This window comes from Schistocerca gregaria, chromosome 2 (assembly GCF_023897955.1).
Source record: "Schistocerca gregaria isolate iqSchGreg1 chromosome 2, iqSchGreg1.2, whole genome shotgun sequence".
NCBI lineage: Eukaryota > Metazoa > Arthropoda > Insecta > Orthoptera > Acrididae > Schistocerca > Schistocerca gregaria.
Window position 1 is genome coordinate 347,015,283 of NC_064921.1, and position 26,098 is coordinate 347,041,380.

General features: G+C 42.5%; 1 protein-coding gene across 1 annotated transcript in view; it reads right to left on the reverse strand.

The window, feature by feature from the left end:
* Positions 1-26,098, reverse strand: part of LOC126335775 (retinal guanylyl cyclase 2) — a gene marked incomplete at its 5' end in the record, with an annotated part of 576,657 nt that overhangs the window by 268,642 nt on the left and 281,917 nt on the right. Inside the window, 2 exons of the mRNA XM_049999236.1 lie at positions 10,136-10,312; positions 18,833-18,913. Coding sequence (XP_049855193.1) covers positions 10,136-10,312; positions 18,833-18,913 — 258 coding nt within the window. The remainder of the gene's footprint in view (positions 1-10,135; positions 10,313-18,832; positions 18,914-26,098) is intronic.

Here is a 26,098-nt window from a genome sequence, read left to right on the forward strand (position 1 = left end):
GACTACTTCTTGATACCTTACGGCATGTCCTATCACTCTGTCCCTTTCTTTGACTGATTTGCGCCATAACGATATTTCTTCCCAGGTCAGTTCAGTAGGTCTTCGTTACTTAACCGATTTACCCACCTAATCCTCAGCACTCTTCTATAGCACTACGTTTCAGAGCTTCTATCCTCCTCTTGTCTGTACCGCTTATCATCCACGATTCATCATAGCACTTAAATTTACATTCTTTATTAACAAATTTGTCTTCTTCAGGGAAGCTTCGCTTGCTGTTTCTAGAATGTATTTTATAACCTCTTTAATTCTACTATTTTATTTTTTAGCCCAAAATATAAAATTCGTCTGCTGTGTCGTGTCTCATCTAGTGTAATTCCCCCAGCATCATCTGACTGAATTCGATTACATTTTGTTATCCTTGTTTTACTTTTGTTGATATTAATTTTATGACAGCTTCGTAAGACATTTTCCATTTCGCTTTCGTAAGTAGTTTTTTGCTGTCTCCGAGAGAGTCACAATGCCATCATCAAAAGTCTTTGTTTCCGCTCACGGAACTTCAATTCTTTTTTCAAATTTCTCCCCGATTATCTTTGCTTTTTGTATTAGGTTGGCGCATAGGTTCGTAGTGTTTTTGTTTTTCATGTTGGTCTTCTGGGTGCTAAGGGTTTATTTATTGATTGACATTTTTTTAATTTATTGTTCACTGTTGGTACTTGAGTCTATGTATTGTCATTTTCTCATTTGGAGACAGTGAGTGGGGCTGTGGACGCTATAAAATGGAGTGCCAGTGGAGAGATCGGATGATTTCCGAGATATTCTTCTGTTTGAGTTCAGTAGAGGAGTGACAACTGGCGGACGCAGCCAGAAACACGTGTATTGGAATAATACCATTGGACAGTGCGTGGAAAGAAAATGATTTGCTCGTTTTAAGGAGGATCGTTTTGACATTAGTGACTCTCCACGTTCAGGAAGGCCTTCAGGGGTTTGATGAAGATAGTTTACATACATTTATCCACGATGATCCAAGTCAGTGTACTCGAGAACTATCAAATGTGTAGCCATTCCACCATCATGCAACATTAGCATGCAATGGGGAAGGTTCAAAAATTGAGTGTTTGGGTACTGCATGCTCTAAGCCAAAATCACAAGAATCAGCACGTGGCCACCTGCGCAACTCTGTTCCTCGTCATCAATTGGCTTCTGAACAACACCGACCATTCATATCTTGTATCGTTACTGGTAACGAGAAATGGTATCTTTATGTTAACATGAGGAAAAGAAGGAATGCTTGAGCCCAAAACAATGCAGCAACTCCCTGTTCAAAGACCGGCGCGCATCCACAAAAGATAATGTTCTGCATCAGCTGACATTTATTGTCCACAACTGAGACATCTTGTAAACGCAATCCAAAAACAACGACCAGAAAGACTGCGTGAAACGATCCTACTCCACGATAACGCCTGCCCGCTTTTTCTAGACTGACAAAAAAACACTGCACAGGAGTTGGGTTGGGAAGTCATACCGCGCCCAAGGAACTTTCTTTACGAATGGAAATGCGCTGCGTACATTGTTCGACAAGTACTCTGCCTGAAAACCACATGACATATGTTGTTGTTGTGGTCTTCAGTCCTGAGACTGGTTTGATGCAGCTCTCCATGCTACTCTATCCTGTGCAAGCTGCTTCATCTCCCAGTACCTACTGCAACCTACATCCTTCGGAATCTGCTTAGTGTATTCATCTCTTGGTCTCCCTCTACGATTTTTACCCTCCACACTGCCCCCCAATACTAAATTGTTGATCCCTTGATGCCTCAGAACATGTCCTACCAACCGATCCCTTCGTCTGGTCAAGTTGTGCCACAAACTTCTCTTCTCCCCAACCCTATTCAACACTTCCTCACTAGTTATGTGATCTACCTATCTAATCATCAGCATTCTTCTGTAGCACCACATTTCGAAAGCTTCTATTCTCTTCTTGTCCAAACTATTTATCGTCCACGTTTCACTTCCATACATGACTACACTCCAAACAAATACTTTCAGAAATGACTTCCTGACACTTAAATCTATACTCGATGTTAACAAATTTCTCTTCTTCAGAAACGCTTTCCTTGCCGTTGCCAGTCTACATTTTATATCCTCTCTACTTCGACCATCATCAGTTATTTTGCTCCCCAAATAGCAAAACTCCTTTACTACTTTAAGTGTCTCATTTTGTAATCTAATTCCCTCAGCAGCACCCGACTTAATTCGACTACATTCCATTATCCTCGTTTTGCTTTTGTTGATGTTCATCATATACCCTCCTTTCAAGACACTATCCATTCCATTCAACTGCTCTTCCAAGTCCTTTGCTGTCTCTGACAGAATTACGATGTCATCGGCGAACCTCAAAGTTTTTATTTCTTCTCCATGGATTTTAATACATACCCCGAATTTTTCTTTTGTTTCCTTTAATGCTTGCTCAATATATAGATTGAATAACATCGGGGAGAGGCTACAACCCTGTCTTACTCCCTTCCCAACAACTGCTTGCCTTTCATGTCACTTGACTCTTTGAACTGCCATCTGGTTTCTGTACAAATTGTAAATAGCCTTTTGCTCCCTGTATTTTACCCCTGCCACCTTTAGAATTTGAAAGAGAGTATTCCAGTCAACATTGTCAAAAGCTTTCTCTAAGTCTACGAATGCTAGAAACGTAGGTTTGTCTTTCCTTAATCTTTCTTCTAAGATAAGTCGTAAGGTCAGTATTGCCTCACGTGTTCCAACATTTCTATGGAATCCAAACTGATCTTCCCTGAGGTCGGCTTCTACCAGTTTTTCCATTCGTCTGTAAAGAATTCGCGTTAGTATTTTGTAACAGTGACTTATTAAACTGATAGTTCGGTAATTTTCACACCCGTGAACACTTGCTTTCTTTGGGATTGAAATTATTATATTCCTCTTGAAGTCTGAGGATATTTCGCCTGTCGCATACATCTTGCTCACCAGATGGTAGAGTTTTGTCAGTACTGGCTCTCCCAAGGCCGTCGGTTGTTCCAATGGAATGTTGTCTACTCCGGGGGCCTTGTTTCGACATATACACTCCTGGTAATGGAAAAAAGAACACATTGACACCGGTGTGTCAGACCCACCATACTTGCTCCGGACACTGCGAGAGGGCTGTACAAGCAATAATCACACGCACGGCACAGCGGACAAACCAGGAACCGCGGTGTTGGCCGTCGAATGGCGCTAGCTGCGCAGCATTTGTGCACCGCCGCCGTCAGTGTGAGCCAGTTTGCCGGGCATACGGAGCTCCATCGCAGTATTTAACACTGGTAGCATGCCGCGACAGCGTGGACGTGAACCGTATGTGCAGTTGACGGACTTTGAGCGAGGTCGTATAGTGGGCATGCGGGAGGCCGGGTGGACGTGCCGCCGAATTGCTCAACACATGGGGCGTGAGGTCTCCACAGTACATCGATGTTGTCGCCAGTGGTCGGCCGAAGGTGCACGTGCCCGTCGACCTGGGACCAGACCGCAGCGACGCACGGATGCACGCCAAGACCGTAGGATCCTACACAGTGCCGTAGGGGACCGCACCGCCACTTCCCAGCAAATTAGGGACACTGTTGCTCCTGGGGTATCGGCGAAGACCATTCGCAACCGTCTCCATGAAGCTGGGCTACGGTCCCGCACACCGTTAGGCCGTCTTCCTCTCACGCCCCAACATCGTGCATCCCGCCTCCAGTGGTGTCGCGACAGGCGTGAATGGAGGGACGAATGGAGACGTGTCGTCTTCAGCGATGAGAGTCGCTCTAGAAGGTGTAAGTCAACTACCCTGGCCAGCAAGATCTCCGGATCTGTCCCCCATTGAGCATGTTTGGGACTGGATGAAGCGTCGTCTCACGCGGTCTGCACGTCCAGCACGAACGCTGATCCAACTGAGGCGCCAGGTGGAAATGGCATGGCAAGCCATACCACAGGACTACATCCAGCATCTCTACGATCGTCTCCATGGGAGAACAGCAGCCTGCATTGCTGCGAAAGGTGGGTATACACTGTACTAGTGCCGACATTGTGCATGCTCTGTTGCCTGTGTCTATGTGCCTGTGGTTCTGTCAGTGTGATCATGTGATGTATCTGACCCCAGGAATGCGTCAATAAAGTTTCCCCTTCCTGGGACAATTTCCAGGAGTGTACAATCGCGAAATCGAAAAGTTACCCCAGCGTTGGCAGACTGTTGTGAATAATGAAGGAGAATATACTATTGATGTATAAAGCCTCTGTCATGTGTAACTGTTGCGTTTATTAAGCTTATGGAAAAACGATACGAACTTATGCTCCAACCCGATACGAAGTACAGGGTGAATAATACAGAAGATAGGCTAGAATGTCGTCTCACTCTGGCCTCAACTACTGCAGCTCTTTTATGTCCTCAACTCATATGAAAGGACTCTAATTTCTGGACAACTTGCAGATAGGCTTTCGTGTCCTGTATTTTATTGAAATAATAAGATGTAGTTGAGAGTTCCTCACAAAGCGTTAGCCAACAGTTGATCGAAAAATGAGAAAGAGATATAGAGGTAGAGGAAAGTTGGTAGAGGAAAAATGGATAGCTTTGGATGATAAAGTAGTGAAGGCAGCAGAAGACCAAAAGGGTAAAAAAGACAACGCCTAATAGAAATTTTTGGATAACAAAGGAAATACATAATTTAATTGCCGAAAGTAGAAAATATAAAAATGCAGAAAATAAAAAAGGTGGAAGGAATTAGAAATGTCTGAAAAATGTCATTAAAAACAAGTGTAAAATTGTCTAATCAGGATTGGCTACGTCGCCTGTAGGAAAATGAAGGAGACCTTCGGAGAAGAGAAAAGCACCTGTATGAATATAAAAAGCTCATATGGCAAGTTGTACAACGCAAGACGGGAAAGATGAAAGATTGACGAAATGCAGGGGAAATGAAGGAAATACTATAGAAAGGGAAGCGGAAGTAAATGAAGATGATGTGGGATATATGATTCTGCGAGAAGAATTTGACAAAAATCTGATGGATGTAAGTCAAAACAAAGCCCATGCAGCAGACAACATTCCCTCAAAATTATTGAGATCCTTGGGAGAGGCAGTCGAGACAAAACTATTCCACCTGCTCTCGAAGATATATGAGAAGCGATGTACCTTCAGACATCACGAAGAGTGTAATAATTCCATTTACGAAGAAGGTAGCTGTTGACAGGAGTTAATAGTTCCGAACCTATGTTCAATAAGTCATGGGTGCCAAATACTGATAATTTCTAGAAGAATGGAAAATTGGTAGACCCATCCTTGAGGTTGATCAGTGTTATTCCTTAAACATGTAGAAACAAACAAGACACTACTGAGCGTAAAATCCACTTTAGTAGATATCCAAACCTACGTTTATACACTACGTGATCAAAAGTATCTGGACACCCCCAAAAACATACTATTTTCGTATTAGGTGCATTGTGCAGCCACCTACTGTCAGAACTCCATATCAGCATCCGCAGTAGTCATTAGGCAACGTGAGAGAGCAGAATGGGGCGCTCTGCGGAACTCACGGACTTCGAACGTGGACAGGTGATTGGGTATCACTTATGTCATTCGTCTGTACGCGATATTTCCACACTCCTCAACATCCCTAGGCCCACTGTTTCCGATGTGATAGTAAGTGGAAACTTGAAGGGACACGTACACCACAAAAGCGTACAGGCCGACCTCGTCTGTTGACTGACAGAGACCGCCGACAGTTGTGGAGGGTCGTAATGCGTAATAGGCAGACATCTGTCCGGACCATCACACGGGAATTCCAAACTGCATCAGGATCCACTGCAAGTACTATGACAGTTAGGCGGGAGGTGAGAAAACTTGGATTTAATTGCGAACGGCTGCTCATAACCCGCACATCACGCCAGTAAATCCCAAACGACGCCTCGCTTGATGCAAGGAGAGTAAACATTGGACGACTGAACAGTGGAAAAACGTTGTGTGGAGTGACGAATCGCGGTACACAGTATGTCGATCCGATGGCAGGGTGACTCTATGGCGAATACCCGGTGAACATTATCTGCCAGCGTGTGTAGTGCCAACAGTAAAATTCGGAGGCGATGGTGTTAGGGTGTGTTCGTGTTTTACATGGAGAGGGCTTGCACCTCTTGCTGTTTACCGTGGAACTATCACAGCACAGGCCTACATTGATGTTTTAAACACCTTCTTGCTTCCCACTATTGGAGAGCAATTCGGGGATGGGAATCGCATCTTTCAACACGATCGAGCACCTGTTTATAATGCACGGCCTGTGGCGGAGTGGTTACACGACAATAACATCCCTGTAATGGACTGGCCCGCACAGAGTCCAGACCTGAATCCTACAGAGCACCTTTGGGATGTTTTGGAACGCCGACTTCGTGCCAGTCCTTACCGACCGACATCGATAACTCTCCTCAGTGCAGAAGGATGGGCTGCCTTTTCCCAAGAAACCTTCCAGCACCTGATTGAACGTAGTCCTGAGGGAGTGGAAGCTGTAATCAAGGCTAAGGGTGCGCCAACAGAATTTTGAATTCCAGCATTGCCGATATAGGGCGCCACGAAATTGTAAGTTATTTTCAGCCAGGTGTCCGGATACTTTTGATCACACAGCGTAGCAGCTGTAGGTTTTGTGGATGTGACTGGAATGTACGCTTTGAAATTCTGAAGGAATCGTGGATAAAATACAGGGGGCGAGAGGTTATTTACAAATTGTCCAGAAGCCATACCGCAGTTATCAGGGTCGAAGGACATGAAAAACAAACAGTGGTTAAGAAGGGAGCGCGACAGAGCTGTAGCTAATCCGTGATGGTGTTCGATCTGTACATTGAGCAAGTAGAGCAAGAAGCCAGGGAGAAGTTCAGAAATGGAATTACAAGTTCGGGGAGAAGAAATAAAAACATTGAAGTTTGGTGACACTGTTATTATTCCTGAGACCGTAAAATATTTCAAAGAGCGATGGAATGGAAGGAATAATGTGTTGGAATGAGAATGTAAGATGAACATCAATGAAAATAGAACAAAGGTAATGGCTTGTAACAGAGTTAAGTCACGCGATGATGAGAGAATTACGATAAGAAATGGCAGTAGCAAAATAACGGAAGCTGGCCGAAATAGAGAAATAACAAAACAAAGTGTGGCTATATCAAGAAAAGTATTGCTGGAATAAAGGGAATCCGTTGTCATGTAACATAAATTTAAGTGTTAGGAGTCTTTTGTGAAGGTAGCTGCTTGGAATGTAGCATGTACGTAAGTGAAGCGTTGAAGATAAGCAGTTCGGACAAGAAGAGAATAGAAGTTTTTGAAATAAGATGTTACAGAAGATTAGATGATGAAATCGAGTGAGTAACGAGGAAATAAATGGTCGAAATAAAAGTTAATGGCACAAGTTGACTTGTGAAACATAACAAGTTTTTTATTCTCACGAAGTAATGAGTGGTATTGACGGGGGATGTCAAGTTGATTCCATGGGTTTAGATTTCTAGAAAGCTTTTGACGTCGTAGCTCGCAAATGGCTTTTAATCAAATTGCATGGCTCTAGACTACGATTTGTTGGAAAACCACTGAGGAAGTGCAACAGGTCTACTAAAGATACTGCCTAGACCACGCTTGTACGTTCTTTTCTGGAGTTATTGCTGCGTGGTGTGAGATCCACATCAGATAGGATCACTGGAGGACATCGAAAAAGTTCAGAGAAGGGCAGCTCGTTTTGTACTTCCGCGAAATAGGGGTAACACCGCCACGGATATGACAAGTGAATTGGTGTAGCAATCATTACAACAAAGGCGTTTTAGTAGCGGCAGGATCATCTCAAGCAATTTTTATGACAAAATTTGTCCTCAGACTGTGAAAATATTGTGTTGGTGCCCACCTGCATAGGGAGGAATGATCATCATACTAAAAGAAGAGAAATCAGAGTTCACGCAGAAAGAAATAGCTCAAAGGTGGTTCTACATTTACATCTACATCCACCTTTATACTCCGCAAGCCATCCAACGGTGTGTGTCGGAGGGCACTTTATGTACCACTGTCATTACGTCCCTTTCCTGTTCCAGTCGCGTATGGTTCGCGGGAAGAACGACTGCCGGAAAGCCTCCGTGCGTGCTCGAAACTCTCTAATTTTACATTCGTGATCTCCTCGGGAGGTATAAGTAGAGGGAAGCAATATATTCGACACCTCATCCAGAAACGCACCCTCTCGAAACCTGGCGAGCAAGCTACACCGCGATGCAGAGCGCCTCTCTTGCAGAGTCTGCCACTTGAGTTTGCTAAACATCTCCGTAACGCTATCACGCTTACCAAATAACCCTGTGACGAAACGCACCGCTCTTCTTTGGATCTTCTCTGTCTCCTCTGTCAACCCGACCTGGTACGGATCCCACACTGATGAACAATACTCAAGTATAGGTCGAACGAGTGTTTTGTAAGCTTCCTCCTTTGTTGATGGACAGCATTTTCTAAGGACTCTCCCAATGAATCCCAACCTGGTACCCGCTTTACCAACAGTTAATTTTATATGATCATTCCACTTCAAATCGTTCCGTACGCATACTCCCAGATATTTTACAGAAGTAACTGCTACCAGTGTTCGTTCCGCTATCATATAATCATACAATAAAGGATCCTTTTTTTCTATGTATTCGCAATACATTACATTTGTCTATGTTAAGGGTCAGTTGCCACTCCCTGTACCAAGTGCCTATCCGCTGCAGATCTTCCTGCATTTCGCTACAATTTTCTAATGCTGCAACTTCTCTGTATACTACCGCATCATCCGCGAAAAGCCGTATGGAACTTCCGACACTATCTACTAGGTCATTTATATATATTGTGAAAGCAATGGTCCCATAACACTCCCATGTAGCACGCCAGAGGTTATTTTAACGTCTGTAGACGTCTCTCCATTGATAACAACATGCTGTTTTCTGTTTGCTAAAAACTGTTCAATCCAGCTACACAGCTGGTCTGATATTACGTGGGCTTTTACTTTGTTTATCAGGCGACAGTGCGGAAGTCAAGGAAAATGGCATCTACCTGGGAGCGTGTATCTAATATTTTCTGGGTCTCATGAACAAATAAAGAGAGTTGGGTCTCACACGAATCCATGTTGATTCCTACAGAGTAGATGCTGGGTTTTCAGAAATGACATGAAACGCGAGCAAAACACATGTTCTAAAATTATACAACAGATCGATCTCAGAGATATAGGCCTATAGTTTTGCGCATCTGCTCGACGACCCTTCTGGAAAACTGGAAGTACCTGTGCTCTTTTCCAATCATTTGGAACCTTCCGTTCCTCTAGTGACTTGCGGTACACGGCTGTTGGAAGGGGCGCAAGTTCTTTCGTGTACTATGTGTAGAATCGAATTGGTATCCCGTCTTGTCCAGTGGACTTTCCCCTGTTGAGTGATTTCAGTTGCTTATTTCGATGTCAGCCATTTTTTTGTTCGTGCGAGGATTTAGAGAAGGAACTGCAGTGCGGTCTTCCTCTATGAAACATCTTTGGAAAAAGGTATTGAGTATTTCAGCTTTACGCGTGTCATCCTCTGTTTCAAAGCCATCATCATCCTAGAGCGTCTGGATGTACTTTCTCGGTTCACTTACTGGTCCACTAAGACCAGAACTACCTAGGATTTTCTGTCAAGTCGGTAGATAGAATTTTACTTTCGAATTCACTGAAGTCTTCACGCATAGCCATCCTTTCGCTGACTTTGACATCGTTTAGCTTCTGTTTGAGAGGTTTTGGCTGCGTTTGAATTTGCAGTGAACCTTACTGCCAGGCACTTAATTGTAAACTGCAGAGTAATAATGTACGTGTAGCTGTAGGTGTATAAAGCAGTGATCTGTTGATAAGAGGCATCCTGTGGCAGCAAGGAAGTCGTCAATTTGGGAGACCAACGGAAGGCTGCAGTACGCAGGTTCAAATGGATGCATGTTGCGTTAGTTATTGACAGATGAAGAGGCTCGGACAGGATACACACAACTATGTATTCTTAAATGAAACGAAAAGGGGGCAAATGATAAAGGAATTAAATGCTGGACGCTTTGAGGGGTAACGACGAGAGCTGCTGATAGTGGCTCCCTGCCCCGCGCCTGCCTGGCACTCACCCGGACGAGGTCGGTGAGCAGGGAGAGGCGGAAGGACCAGTCGAGCTTGATCTCGTCCTGCACGAGCACGTCCTCCAGCGAGCCGCGGCTGCACCACTCGAAGACGAGCGCCGGCCGCGACGAGTCGACCAGGCAGCCCAGCAGCGGGTTCACGTTCTCGTGCCGCAGCCCGTGCAGCTGCAACACGCGCACCGCCACGCCACGCCGCGTTCAACAGCCCGCCACACACTGCCCGTCCACCACACTCACATGTCTACACGAATTTTACCTGCCTGCCAACACCAGTGCGTCAGGCGCGGATCCACGGCTGAGATTTGGTGGGAGTCACAGCTCGTCCTTGACTTATGCTTTTCAAAATATGCTTCAGCTTAGGAGTTTCTCTTAGGAGGAGGTGGAGAGGCGAATAGCGTCTAAGTCCGGTGCACAGTTTTCTGCCGCTGTTCAATATCTAGTCAGTGTATATAATTCATAAACACAGTTACTCTCTCTTCCCCAGCGCTGCCCCTTCTCTATAAATACAACTTGCCAGTACCCAACAGTTGTAAAATTCCTCTGATATACAGGATTTTAACTGTAAGAACAATAACACTGAACTGTAAGGGGCAGTCAAATGAGAAAGAAACAGATGGAAAAGAAGTAAGTAAAATGTTTCTTGTTTCAAAACTAACTGCGATACCTGTCCATACATTTATTCTACTGTGAGACAGGTGGTCAATGTCTTCATGAAAAATGAAACTCCCCGTGAGACCACGATTACACCTATGTGTCCACCTCTTCGGCTCTAGCAAATCAACGGCCACGAATGTCTTTTTTCAGGATTCCAAAAATATGGAAATCGCATAGGGTGATATGGAGACTTGATGGAGGATGTGTAAGGGCTTCCCAGCGGGCCCACATCTTGCAAAGATTATTCTGACTATGCTATAAAAGTTTCGCTGGGAAGTTCTTAAACATCTTTGATTCCGTCTCAATTTCTCCTCATGCGATTTCCGTATTTTATGAGCTGTGAATAAAGATATTCATGACCGTTGTTTGTCTCAGACAAAGAGGTGGCTCCTTCGTACAGTCATGATTTCACAAGCAACTACTAACATTTTTGATCAACACATTTGACCATTCTTGTCTCACAGTGAGACAAATGCATTAACAGCTACGGAGATTACGTTTGAAATAATGAGCATCAACACAACACAAAAAGAATGGACACAACCGCAAAGTAGTACAAAAGCAACACCATTAAAATAACGTCCAAACAGAAAACAGCACAAATAATAAAAACTCCAGTTTTACTAACACATAACTGTAACGAAGTGAAACTGTAAACCTAAAAAATGGATAATGAAGGCTGTATGAAGATGTCAGTATACTTAAACCAATTTAGAAACGAAAGTTTTCACAAGGAGAAATGTGTGTGTGTGTGTTTGTCAAGATTAGTTTGCCTTGTTCGTCCTTCATTCAACTCTTTGAATTTCTCCATATACTATTTAATTTCAAATGAAATGACCACTTTTTCATGAAATGCGCCAAAAATACGGAAAAATGTTGTTCTGGCCTTGTCTTTTATAAAGAGAAAACGTATCAAGCAAAATCAATAAAAATGGACAGTCGTTAATCGCAAGTTTGTTGCAGTTCGTAATTCCAAACCCGATGTTTTTCGGGATACTTCCACTTTAGCGTACACTGAAGCATAATTTATTCAAATAGGGACTCATAAATATGGTCAAGTGCAGACCGGTGCCGATACCAAATTTTCTTATATAAAAAAAGACAGAGGATCTGCTGAAACGTTTGAGTTCAGCTACTTACGCTATTACGGTCACTGCAAATTTTGGCGATATACATCTCAGTAAATTAGCTTACCACGCATATTTTCATTCTCTGCTTTCGTATGGCATCATATTCTGGGGTAACTCATCACTGAGTAAAAGAGTTTTCATTGCACAAAAGGGTGTAATAAGAATAATTGCTGAAGCTCATCCAAGATCATCCTGCAGAGACTTATTTAAAGAGCTAGTGATCTTAGTGATCTTCACTGTAGCCTCAACACACACACACACACACACACACACACACACACACACACACACACACACACAAATGAAATTTGTTATTAACAATCAGAACGAATTCAAAAGTAATAGCAGTATACATGGCTACAACGCTAGGAGAAAGGCTGATCTTCACTACTCAAGGTTAAATCTAACTTTGGCTCAGAAAGGGGTAAATTATGCTCCACAAAAGTCTTTGGTCACTTACCTGACAGATAGCCATATAGCATTTAAAAGGAAATTAAAATAATTTCTGAATGGCAACTCCTTCCACTCATTAAATGAATTTTTGGATATAGTAAGTGGGTGATTTCCCCCACCCCCCCCTCCCCACCCCCCACCAGCCAAAATTAAAAATTTTAAGTGTCATGTAATATTTTGTTAATGTAATATAGAGACCTTTTATTAACCTGACACGTTCCACATCATTACGAAGTGTCGTACTCATGATCTATGGAACAAGTAATAATGTAATCTAATCTAATCTGTGAGATGTCGCAAGCAATCAAAATGCCCTTGCACTTATCTCCAGAGAAATAAATTCATTCCAAATAACCAATACAAATTTTTAAGATGCCTATAAAACGTGTGTGCAAAGTCAAAGTCGTATCACCTGGGAGACAAAATATGTCAACGACAAAAATTCTGTTCTGCGCATCACAATGTGAACTCCATAGATATTCCTACTTGTGTGTCGTACACTTATATTGTCTTTGGTTGCGACATTCAGATGTCATCAAATGGTGGCTCACGAAGCTGTAAAACTGTTAGCGAACAAATCAAAATTGTTGAAGGACGTAAAAATAAGTTTTTTGTGGTTATTATGACGCTGTGCAACACACAGACAATTCAGTTACGGAACTTTTACATGGTCGACGACGAGTTTCTCATGTGCAATCTGCGTGCGCCTTAGCCAGCATCTTGCCTCTAGAGGGATGCATGCGTTGCTGCTTTTTGCTGCCGGAGGAGGTAAGTAGACACCGTTACCGGAGGCCTGCCAACTTCGCGGCTCCCATCAGAGCGCCAGCGCCAAACTTGGGCTGTTCGTCCCCGGAGGAAATGCAGCACCGGAAACCGCCTCCCCCTGGAGACTCAGGGCCTGCCTGCGAATCCTGCTGCCGAGTTGGCGATGAGCTTTCAGAGTTGTCGCAGAGAGTAACAGGTCCGCGAAGGCTGCGGCGGCTGGCTCTCGGCTTTCACACACCTGCTGGCGAGGCGGCCAGAAATATCACGGGTAGGTACGCGCTGACTTCCGCGGGTTCTCTCTCGAGGCTCTAGTATTTCACCGAACCAGTGGCGCTTTTGCGAGAAATTTCTCGTGCGAAAATAAACTTTCAGGCGAGATTAACATTGCTGTCCTCCTAGTAATCTGATTCAGGATCTTTTGGCGGTTCACCTTCTCTATTTTCTTCAATTCCTCGAACACAGAATATAGTGGATCTAAAATGTGCTCGTCAGGCAAAATATTGAAAGAGCATAGTGGTAGCTCCGGAGCGCTACAGGTACTGTAGAACTGGTACCATGCCGTCACGTGCACCTTCACTGAGCACGAAAGTCGCGACAGTGAAGTGATGTGTTATGTGGCAGTCGGTTATATGGAATTCTTGAAACCAGTTTCCGAGAGAACCCTGCGAAGCGAACTGTATACAACGGAAATTTGGAGTCTGGTACCCTGCAAAAGGCCATTGCTCGCAACGCCACTTAAATTGCACGTCAACAATGGGCCAAAGCCGGCCGTGGTGACCGAGCTGTTCTAGGCGCTATAGTCTCGAACCGCGCGACCGCTACGGTCCCAGGTTCGAATCCTGCCTCGGGCATGGATGTGTGTGATGTCCTTAGGTTAGTTAGGTTTAAGTAGTTCTAAGTTCTAGGGGACTCATGACCTCAGATGGTAAGTCCCATAGTGCTCAGAGCCATTTGAACCAATTGACCAAAAAACACAGAAACTGAGAAACAGGACTGCTGATCACTGGCGACCTGTAGTATGGTAAGACGAGTTACAATTTTTTTCTCTTTGCAAATGTATCTGGTTCGACGAAAAATTTGTTAGGCTGATTTTATTCCTGGAGTAGAAGCGACGTCAGCGCAGTAACTACGGTAGCAGCTTGAACTAACAACTGTAAACAACAGGTCTGCATTCGCCCAGTCAGTTACAAGGAGTAGGTGTTAGGTAGTAGAGTTGCGGTCGTAGTGAATCACCATTGCTGTGCCGCAAAAGGTATTGGTGCGAGAGAGCCTGCAGAGAGTTCTGAAGAAGCGAAAACTGTGTGCTAAGTTTGTACCACACACCTTGACTTCTTCTTCAGCACTTTCCGTGTTAAGTCACTAAACTGTGGACTGTTACAGTGCCCATCTTTTTCCCGGTCTACCAGGATTTTTTTCCCCTTTTGTCTTAAAATTCATTTTCTGATGTACTTGTCTCTCTGGATCCATTATTTGTAGATGTTCATTTTTTCTTCTTTTCGTAAGTTTCTCTATAACGATCCTAACTTTCAACCCCTTTCGAGTAACTTCATTTCTCATTTTATCTGTAACTTCATGTGCGTTCACTGTTCTAAAAAGTTTCATTTATACTCCTTGTATTAGTTTTTCTTGAATTTTATTCAATACATACGATTCACTTCTGTGTAGAAGGGTTTGCAATGCGATTATTCTATAAAACTTCAGTCATTTTTTTCTGTGTTTTATACTTTCAAGTTCCGTTAATTATTCCACAGATAGTTCCCAGTGTATCCAACATAATCAGCATATCTTCTTCATATTCATATGATATTTTACAGTCAAATCAGTTAAAATATTTTATTTGTTCTATTGTTTTTCATCAACTGTTATCTTAGTTCTCACTAAATACTTTCTACAAAATGCCAATGACTTAGATTTAGTGGAAGATATTTTCATATTGTATTCTACACATATTTAATTTAGTTCATAAATTCCTTTTTGTAAATATTCTTCCCTTTTAAAAATCAATGTAAGGTCATCAGCATAGGCCTATATGAGTGACTGTAGCTTTACCTAAATGGTTAGCTGTATCCGAGTGTTTTATCCTAGAATTATATCTGCAAACTTAATCGCCAGTCCAAGTATTAAACATCGTAGGGAATAAACTATAGTCTTGTCTCATATATTTTATTTATCTGTATCGGCTCTATATATATGCCTTCTATATCTAAGATTACTGATGTTCACTTACAGACTTTTGATAGCTAACATAAGCTCTATCTACTAGGTAACCTCTGTGGACCTGTATTCTCTAAACTTTTCTCTGATTTCATTATCAAAGCCGCGCGGTCTAGGGCGCCTTGTCACAGTCCGCGCGGCTCCCCCCGCCGGAGGTTCGAGTCCTCCCTCGGCCATGGGTGTGTGTGTTGTCCCCCGCCTAAGTTAGTTTATGTTAGATTAAGTACCAAACATTCTGCTATTGTTTTAGCCTTGTGTTCAAAATTCTTGCATAAAGTTTATATGCTGTGTCAAGTAACTTATCCGTCCGTAGTTTTCACATATTTTTTCCTCCTTACTAATGTATGGATATTGTTTTTACTTTCTCCTAATTTCGTGGTACATCTTTTCGCCTCCAGTACATATTAAACAGATGTAACAATTTAATGTGTAGTGAAAGTCCCACGGCCTTGATTTCCAAACAAATACAACTACTTAATTGAAGTATAAAGTGCTGACAATTCTTTTCTGAAAAAAAAATCCTGGTTGACGAGGCTTGGTGTTATCAATATGAACCTACCACAAAACGGCAGAGAGCAGAAATTCAATTAAAAGGATCAACGTTTTGAGGACATAACCGACGTGCAACATAATGTGACATATGAGTAAAATAGCATCTCACGGAAGATCTTTCCTGCCAGTTTCTCGTGGTTGTAAGAACGTGCTGTATGTTTTAGTCAAGCGGGGAAGAGTATTTAACGCCACCTAAATAATTAAAATCACCATCTTAAGCTTTCTTTATTTTTTTTATCGATCCAGTCTCGAATCTTTTTTTCCGACTGGCGGGATATGCCAGGCGTTGAGTGCACCGACGGGCCAATGAGGTGTGTGTGTATGTGTGTGTGGAGGATGTAATTCAGCAGGCAATGGTTATGTGATGTTTCGGGGGTGTTTCTCGTGCCATGAGTAGGGCGCTCTCATCCAGGTTACCGTGATTATGAACTAAAACATTAGTTCAGTATTTGCGGAGCCCAAGTGTTGCCTTTGCTTTTACATCCTTATGGTGAGTATGTTGTGTAAACTCCCGTCCTCGAAGACGGGGACAACCATCCTCACAGGGCCCATAACAATTTGGTGACTAGTTGGAACAGAAGATGAAACATAGCAATCAAAGGATCTATTCTTCAGTGGGTATTTGCAGCTGGATAAGGAATAACTGAAGCCTAGGGGCGGCATTACGTCACATTATAGTGCTGCCTCGCGCCAGAATGTCGACTTCACTCCAGACCCCAGAGTCCAACATCACTACCTCCTCTCATCCCGGCTCTTAAGGAAGGGTTACTGTCATTCCGCCACGATATTTGGACAACTCACTGAAAATGTCCCGAGCAGTGTTCAAGTCGTTATAAAGGTGAAGGGTGGACATCCACTATGTGCCACTAATACACTATCAAATCAAAAGAATCCGGACCCCCCCAAAAACACACGTTTTTCATATTAGGTGCATTTAGCCGTCACCTACTGCCAGGTACTCCGTATCAGGGACCTCAGTAGTCATTAGACATCGTGAGAGAGAAGAATGGGGCGCTCCGTGGAACTCACGCAATTCGAACGTGGCTCTGAGCACTATGGGACTTAACATCTCAGGTCATCAGTCCCCTAGAACTTAGAACTACTTAAACCTATCTAACCTAAGGACATCACACACATCCATGCCCGAGGCAGGATTCGAACCTGCGACCGGAGCAGTCCCGCGGTTCCGGACTGAGCGCCAAGAACCGCGAGACCACCGCGGCTGGCCAATTCGAACGTGGTCAGGTGATTCGGTGTCACTTGTCTCATACGTCTGTACGAGATATTTCCACACTCCTCAACATCCATAGGTCCACTGTTTCCGATGTGATAGTGAAGTGGAAACGTGAAGGGACACGTACACCACAAAAGCGTACAGGCCGACCTCGTCTGTTGACTGACAGAGACCGCCGACAGTTGAAGAGGGTCGTAATGCGTAATAGGCAGACATCTGTCCAGACCATCACACTGGAATTCCAAACTGCATCAGGATCCATTGCAAGTACTATGACAGTTAGGCGGGAGGTGAGGAAACTTGGATTTAATTGTCGAACGGCTGCTCATAAGGCACACATCACGCTAGTAAATGCCAAACGAGGCCTCGCTTGATGCAAGGAGAGTAAAAATTGGACGACCGAACAGTGGGAAAACGTTGTGTGGAGTGACGAATCACGGTACGCAATGTGTCGATCCTATGGCAGGGTGTGGGTATCGCGAATACCCAATGAACGTCATCTGCCAGCTTAATAGTGCCAACAGTAAAATTAGGAGAAGGTGGTATTATGGCGTGGTCGTGTTTTTCATGGAGAGGGCTTGCACCACTTGTTGTTTTGCGTGGAACTATCACAGCATAGGCCTACATTGATGTTTTAAGCACCTTCTTGCTTCGCACTATCGGAGAGCAATTCGGGGATGGTGATCGCATCTTTTAACACGATCGAGCACCAGTTTATAATGCACGGCCTGTGACGGAGTGGTTACACGACAATAACATCCCTGTAATTGACTGGCCCGCACAGAGTCCTGACCTCAATCCTACAGGGCACCTTTGGGATGTTTTAGAACGCCGACTTCGTGACAGGTCTCACCGACCGACATTGATAGCTCTCCTCAGTGCAGCACTCCGTGACGGATGGGCTGCAACTACCCATGAAACCTTCCAGCACCTGATTGAACCTATGCCTGCAAGAGTCGAAGCTGTCGTCAAGGCTAAGGGTGGTCCAACAGTATCTTGAATTCCAGAATTACCGATGGAGGGCGCCACGAACTTGTAAGTAATTCTTAGTCATGTGTCCGGATACTTTTGATGACACAGTGTACGCGCCTGGATACTTTTCGTCATATAGTCTATGAGGCCATCCTCTCTCTTACTTTTTCTCCGTGTTTCAATGCCCTCCCTGATATTGCGTTTGACCGTCCATGGCTGTTAGGTATGTAGGCTAGTAAGTAACCAATATTAAGCGCCGAATCTAGGAATATATTACACCACCTTATGCATCACTCCTGTAGTGACCACAAATACAAGATTAATCTAATTACAGTACGCATTACATTAAATCAGTCTAGTTTCGGCACAGTTTCAAAACTGTACGTGCGAAATGGCAGGTGAGAGAAAGCGTTGTAGATGCTGTGTCTGATAACAGCGAGAGAGCCACAGGACTACGCACAGAGGCAAATAAACTCAGTAAAAGTGAGCAGTGGATCTCGACGAGAAGACAGCTTGCACCATTCGATACTGCCAGTTCTTGACACAAGTAAAATGGTCCATACCTCAACGTCTATTTTTTTCCTTGCATATGTTTACAGTATTCGCATTTCTAGTTGTGACCACTAGTCACTCCTTTCAGAATACGAGACATTTCTTTTTAGTGTTGAGGCGAACACAGCGGGTATGAGGGTAAAAGGCGGCACTACTCACCGTCATGAGCACGTCCATTGCTTTGCTCTTCAGCTCAAACGTCCCCTGCACGGGCAGCTCCTTCAGCTGCACCAGGTCCCCCTGAAACACAGACACACACCCATATGCAGTCACAATCCGAGTTTGCAGTCACGTATAAAACTTCTTACCCTGGTAGAATGGTCTGCTGTCTGAGTATGCAGCGTTCATCAGGAGGACTAGCAAACCTTTTAGGAGATGGCTGTGTAGACACGTGTTTCTCAACCATTTTTCCTTTGGGGTACACGAAAATGTTTTTAAAATTTTCGCGACACCGCTGTACTTGGTTTTCTTCCTAGATGCAAGAAAGCTAACACGTAAAGTACATGCAATACTTTTTTCAATTATTATGTGAATGATCAAGTATAATGATAGGCGGTTTCTCGCGAATTAGGCTAGACCAAGAAACGATTTGGTGATAATTTTTTACATTCTAGGTATTATATATACGGAATATCACATGATGCTAAAAATATTGCGACTCACTAATGTGTCGCGAGGTAGCGGTTGAGAAATGGTGTAGGCTTGTTCGAATAAAATAAAACTTTCCACATAGCATAATCAATTTTTGTTTAGTATAGAGATGCAGATGTTAGAATATAACCCTGTCAAATACACACAGAAGCTGTTAAGTTTTTCTTTTTAAATTTATTGGCTTTTAGAACGTGCCCACATAGTCATCTCAGGACGGGAAATGTTACACTACAGCCCGTTCTGACAATGCAGAATATACATTAGTTTAAGTCGTACCCTAGTACTAACTTACATAGGCTTAATAAAGGACAGATTTCGACTTACATAAAATTTTACATAAAAAAGTAACCAGGACGTAAGTGTTCACAGGATAAGCACAGATAGGATGGCATAAAAATTTTGCAGGTAACACAATAAGAAATGATAAATCGCCGTTGGTTACACATTTGAGGTATTGCTGTCGGGAACATTCTCCTACACTTGCATGGGACCTGCGGTAGTAATCAAAGATACGCTGACAGCTGCGAACCACCTGCATCCCTTCATGATGATAGATGATGAGAAATCAGATTAGATTTACCTCTGCTTCATGTTGTAGTTTTATCAGTTCTCTTCGCTTCTATTTCTTCAGTTCCTGCAACTTCCAGTACTGCTACCAGTCGTTCGAGGAAGAGTTTCTTGTCTGATAAACACTCACAACGAATCAGATTCGATTTAAATTTTCGATATTAGTTTACACTCGACAGTGAAACACAATACATTACATTTATTAAACAAGACCAAATAAACCATTGTTAATCGTCTGCCTGATCAGAGCTAAAGTGATCTTAAAAAAGTTGATACAAGAAACGCGAGTACCAGTAAATACTATGCACAAATAAACCGCTGCTGACTTTCAAATAGAATTAGGAAATGAGGTGTGGCCCTCAACTACGTACCCTCCGACTCAGCGTTGCAATATTAATAGTTTTGGCTGGTTTCGTTGTCTAAGGCTGGGATACGTAGTTGCCGCATTACAGGCCAAATACTGCTGAGTCTATAGTATACGATGAGAATACACACATGAATCGAATGGTCGAAGGTTTCTATCACTCGGAAATTGCGAATTATGAGTTTATGATTTAAATTTATACATAAAACATTGCAATTAAATAAAATCTGCAGGTACTATGTTAACGACTTTAAATGATGAGTACGATAGTAGAAGTACTTTTGGGAATGCGGTATATTTCTGCGAGACACTTATTGTTGTCGATGGCCCAGCAATTAAATAAAATATAAGTTGAATAACAGGGAAATAATAGATTCCTACTGTACGTAATTAGTTACGAACATCAACATAGCTCGCTAAATATTCACTTCTAAACGGACACTATGTCTTCACTGTATAAACCTCGGAAATCTCAGAAGTTCAGGAGACCGCACTTCGAAGTATTTCTACCTCTCGCGACCACGCACAAACCGCTCCACACTCCAAGTCTCTCTCGCGAGCTTGCTTCCGCCGCGCCGTCGCGTCTAGCCCTTCCACTGTCCTGTGCCGTCCTGGGCAGAACTCCCGTGCTGCCAGAACTCACTTCCATCCAGTCTTCAATTCACGAGCGCTGTGATTCACTAGAGCGCTCTCGTCATATCTTCTATCCAACGCACCCACACAAACATAATGAAACGCATACGAAATACTGGGTTTACATTTAAATAACTTGAAATTAAATAAATATTCCTACGGCTGGACCATAAGCACGCTCTAACACACATTTTTAGATACATAAACAAATTAAATCAAAGAGACAGAACAAAAGTAGGCCAATAGCCTAATGTTGCTGTGATTTCTAAAACACAGTAAATATTTAAACCATTTCTTCATGAATGGTATACATCGGATATAAACAGAAACATAGATGAATAAATATATTTATAAGCATGCTTCTACCGTTTTTTCGTGTAACTGTGGAGTACTTATGGCCTGACGCTATCGATAGTAATCGGCCACTTCGACCTCCAATAACTCATGTACTATTCATGCCTGTAATTCATACCAATTTAGGTTTACACTAATAGCTTTCTAAAGACACGACGATCGACAAAATCGGATGAAGCGTTTATATTTTGGAAATTCGTTGCCTGGTGTTACTTGTATAATTTGTCGTCAGATACTAAATTTCTCCTTCATCGACACAGAGCATCGTCCACGTCACAGCGGAATTCCCAGCCACGCGGCCGATGGACCACGTGGTCCAAGCCGTTGTGTGGCAACACGCGGTTGCTAACGAGCCGTGGCTTGCCCAGCGGCCCGAGCTGTGGCCGCCAGCTCTGAAGTTAGAATGTTTACAGGACGCCGCAACTCGCCCGTTACCTCACACCGTACAGAATATTCTAAAGAAAGCAGACATCACGACACTTTCTTAATGACACAGTATTACAATGTGCCGGCCGCAGTGGCCTAGCGGTTCTAGGCCCTTCAGTCTGGAACCGCGTGACCGCTACGGTCGCAGGTTCGAATCCTGACTCGGGCATGGGTGTGTGTGATGTCCTTAGGTTAGTTAGGTTTAAATAGTTCTAAGTTCTAGGGGACTGATAACCTCAGATGTCCCATAGTGCTCAGAACCATTTGAACCATTACAATGTGGACCAAATAGAACATTCAGACAATGTTCCCCGATAACGCAAATTTTGTAATTTCGACTAATTTTGCGATGAAAGATGATAACATGATGTTAATTTAGGATTTGCAACATGCTCAAAATAATTAATAAAGCGAAGCAGGTCTCATAAAAAAATCCGTAACTAGAAGAATAACAATCTGTAATAACAATATATGCTTTCAGTACAGTGAAAAACCAGTCAAACTTGCAAATTTCTCTTTTTTATTAAATAATAATAATAATAATAACGTGAAATTTGCAACCAGGCTGTATTTTCGTTGTACTAATTAACAGAGGTTAATGTTATTTCATTGCGAATAACTGGTGCCTGGTAACTCGTGTATTAAAATTTACTAGAGAAATACGAAGAATTGTATTGTCAGATGAACCAATAAGTTACAAAATCAGATAGACTGGCATTTTAATTACCATCAAGGGAAGTATCCAAGATCATGCACACGGGTCTCGCCTATCGCAATTTCTAATATGATGAAATCCCAGGGTATAAGAAGAGTGTCAGTGCCCTTTTGAAGCAACGTTTAATAATCTCCATCTCGTCAGCTTCTGACAAAGAGCCAATGAGGTGTTCTACAAATTATAGCCATGACAGCTGTTTTGGTGTGTATCTTTCTACTTACGCAGAAGTTAAAATTAAAATCATTCTGAATGCTGAACATTTACACAGTAAACTTCTTCGTCATTATCTTTACCTCATTTGTCGGCCTCCCATCTGTTACAGTTTCAGTGCAATTACCTTCTCCATTGTCTTCCTGTATATCATTGTCAATGCGATTTCTAGGTCTGTTCTTGTTTTGGTAGTCTTCACCTATCGGGGAGTACTAGCCGTTTCACTCTCGTTGTCGTTATTAATTGGTTAGCTTAATAAATTCCCAATCAACATCTCTTAACTGAATCCTCAGACTTGTTAGGCGTATTTAGGCTAGCTAATCGGCCGGCCAGTATTGGTACTGAATTTGTTGTACGGTTGAACGCTGGCGGACCCATGTCTCAGGATGCGCTGCGGCAGTTCCGGCTTCCAGCTAGGTGAAAGGTACGAGCGTGACCAGGTGCAAAGACCAGCAGCGTCGCCGGAAATGGGGAAAATCCCAAAGCTGGGAATTTGGACAGCTGTTACGCGCATGGCCTTTATGCAGGAGATGCTCCACGAAATGGCTGAGTGTCAGAGAATCTCATACATGACTAAGTTACAGCTGTCTCAGATTCGACAATAACTCACAATCATAGTAGACATCTAAATACATCTAAAATCTCAGAAAAACGAGACATATCCAATGACAAAACAATATTTGAGTATATTTAAAATTACAGAAGCTATTATTTCACAATGAATAAACGATTGATTGCGTAGCAGTATAGCTATCATCGCTGAAAGCTACTCATCTGTATCTATTTTATTTCTTGGTATATTACGTCTTTTGCATCTTTTCATTACGCAAACGTTTGTCAGAACATTGAAAGGTGGCTACACTGAATCACAGCGATTGCGCCAAAGAGTATTATTCCGCCGCCTCCACTGGCGCAGTAGTTGTTCAGAGAATGTCGAGGGCAGTAGTAGTTCAGAGGTTGCCGTGGGAAGTGCTTGATGAGAGGATGTCGAGAGCAGTACTAGTTGAGAGCATGTCATGTGCAGCTATTGTTCTGGTGGGCGAGAGAGTAGATGTTGTTCGGCTGGTGTAATGTATGTATGGAAGATGTTGCAATGATCATAGTATAGTTTTCGTCAATATATATGGAGGTAACAAAATTTTTTTTTAATTTCCAATTTCCTAAATAACAATGCCTCTTGGTCACAGGCTCAGCCAACAAAGCATCTGGCTCGTGTTCATGTATTAGACTGTAATTCTGATTTCTATGAGCAATTATAGTATTTCTGGTTTTTCAGTTAGTTTACTGTAAATGGTGTTTAAAATATCTCGTCGTATTGTGGAAGAACCGTGCCAGATACATGTACGTTGAATCACACTTCCACACACAGAACAGTTACACTTTTGCTTTGTTGTTTCGTAGCTTTTATGGTTGCTGGGGACTTAATTAATCAATTGTCTTAACGGAAATTTCCTTTGATTCTTTATTGTTATTTCATGCAGTCAGATTGCGTACTAATACTACTCAGGGCCAACCGGTTACAGACTTCGTAATCGGACACACAGCTACTAAAATTATTTTCATTTTATAATTAAGCCCCCATGCAACATCGTATCCTCCATAATTACATAGCAAATAAACACAGCATGAGTAACTCAAATTTTGTCATATATGTGTATTTATTTAACGAACAGTTTACGATTTTGTCCGTAACTTTAATTAAATGTTGACTGCAAGAGCTATTAAAAAACTATGCTATTTGAAAGTGGCCAGTCTCATGTTTTAGTGGACACCACAACTGAAAAGAGAACTAAAAGACGATTTTGTCAAAAAGGCATAAATATTTGTATATATGATATTTAAGGATAATCTGTTGTCATTTACCATGAGCACACTTGTACACGAATGCTAGCTTATGTATTTATGAACTAAATATTACTTATATTATTTGTAAATTATCTGAGTGTAACCAAACGCTGATGACATTTCTTTATTTAAATGTTGTTGTAATACATTCATTTAGTCCAGGAAGTAGTCTAGTTGAATCAGATGATGCCTGTAGATTTTAAGGACGATGTATTTGTGGTGGGGACGGCCTTCTGCCAATGGAGAACACTATGGGAATCAAGTGGAGACAGGAAATTTTCGAGTGTCGAGCTCAAGGGAGCAATTGTGGACACTTTCACGTTAGCTCTTGAAGAAGGCAGGCCTGCCTGTGATATAGTGTGTGGCGTCGCAACTAGTGCGAGCGCACAGTTTTCTATCAAATATTTACTGTGAAATGTAGACAGACTGTAAAGTAGCCATCAGATTAGCATATGTGCTGTAGCGGGCAGATTACCGGTGTCCGTTCGTCTGACGTCACGACCATATGGCATGTCTGTACCGTGAGAATGTAAGACCTGTGCGCTAACTAGCCGCGTGTATAACGTGGAACTTTCATCTTTAATAACTTCTAACTGAGGAACCTGAGGAAATTAAAAGTTAATATACTAGTTTCTGTTATGAATAAAAATAAGTCATCCAAATTTGAGCTTTGAAACCTGCATATTTTGGAAATTAGAAAAATCTTACAGAAAACGCAAATTTCTACAATTTTCGAGTCTAAATAAATACCATTATGTATAGATCACCTTCAGTGACCATCCAACTATGAAACAAAATCACCTTCCGTGCTTTTGTATTTATTTTGAGAATTTTACTTTTAGAAATTCACCTATAACTTTGTTAAAACCATAAATGTTTTGAATTTTTTGTGAACAGTTATTTTATATGAGTAGGTGAGAGTGAATGAGTGTGCCTGAGTGAATGAAAGAGGGACATTCGCCATTCTTTGCAAGTGTATAAAATCTAGGTTGGAACTCGCAAGTGTTCAGACGATGTAACCGTGGGAACAGAGTCGCCAGTGGTTCCCCATCTTAGTGAATGTCGGATGTCCAAGAGTGTATGGTATTGTACAAGCAGCCAGAACGTTCGCGAGTATTTAAATAATTTCTGGAAATAAAGTAAAGTCTAGTTTTCCTTTCGGTTTGTTAAATTATACAGTAAATTTTGTGTAACAAGAAATCATGACGTAAATGATTCAGAAGTCATGACTGGTGCGTGCTAGATTTTGGCGCGAGGCGCACCCAAAGAGTTAATTCTGATTGGCTGTGTGATGTGTGAGCCAATGAGATGCGAGGACGGTTAGCAGACTAGGAGAGTGAGTCGCGAGTGGATGAGAGTCGCGAAGGAACTGTGATCGAGAAGAGACATGCTTGATGTGTCCTCGCGAATAATGTGTAAAATGAAGTCATAAAACGGCTTCATCGGTTCGGTACTGTGCGATTTGAGACTGGAAGAGTCCAGTAACGCGTAGTGTGAGTTTGAGCGAGTTGTGACTTTTCGTTCCGCGAAAGACGCGAGTAACTTTAATAATTAAAAGCGTGGCGGTACTTCGTAAACTTTTACTAAGTGCTTATGGCGAGCATTAACGTTAAAAAACGAACTATTATTGAACATCGACTGCAAACGTGTATGTTAGAAA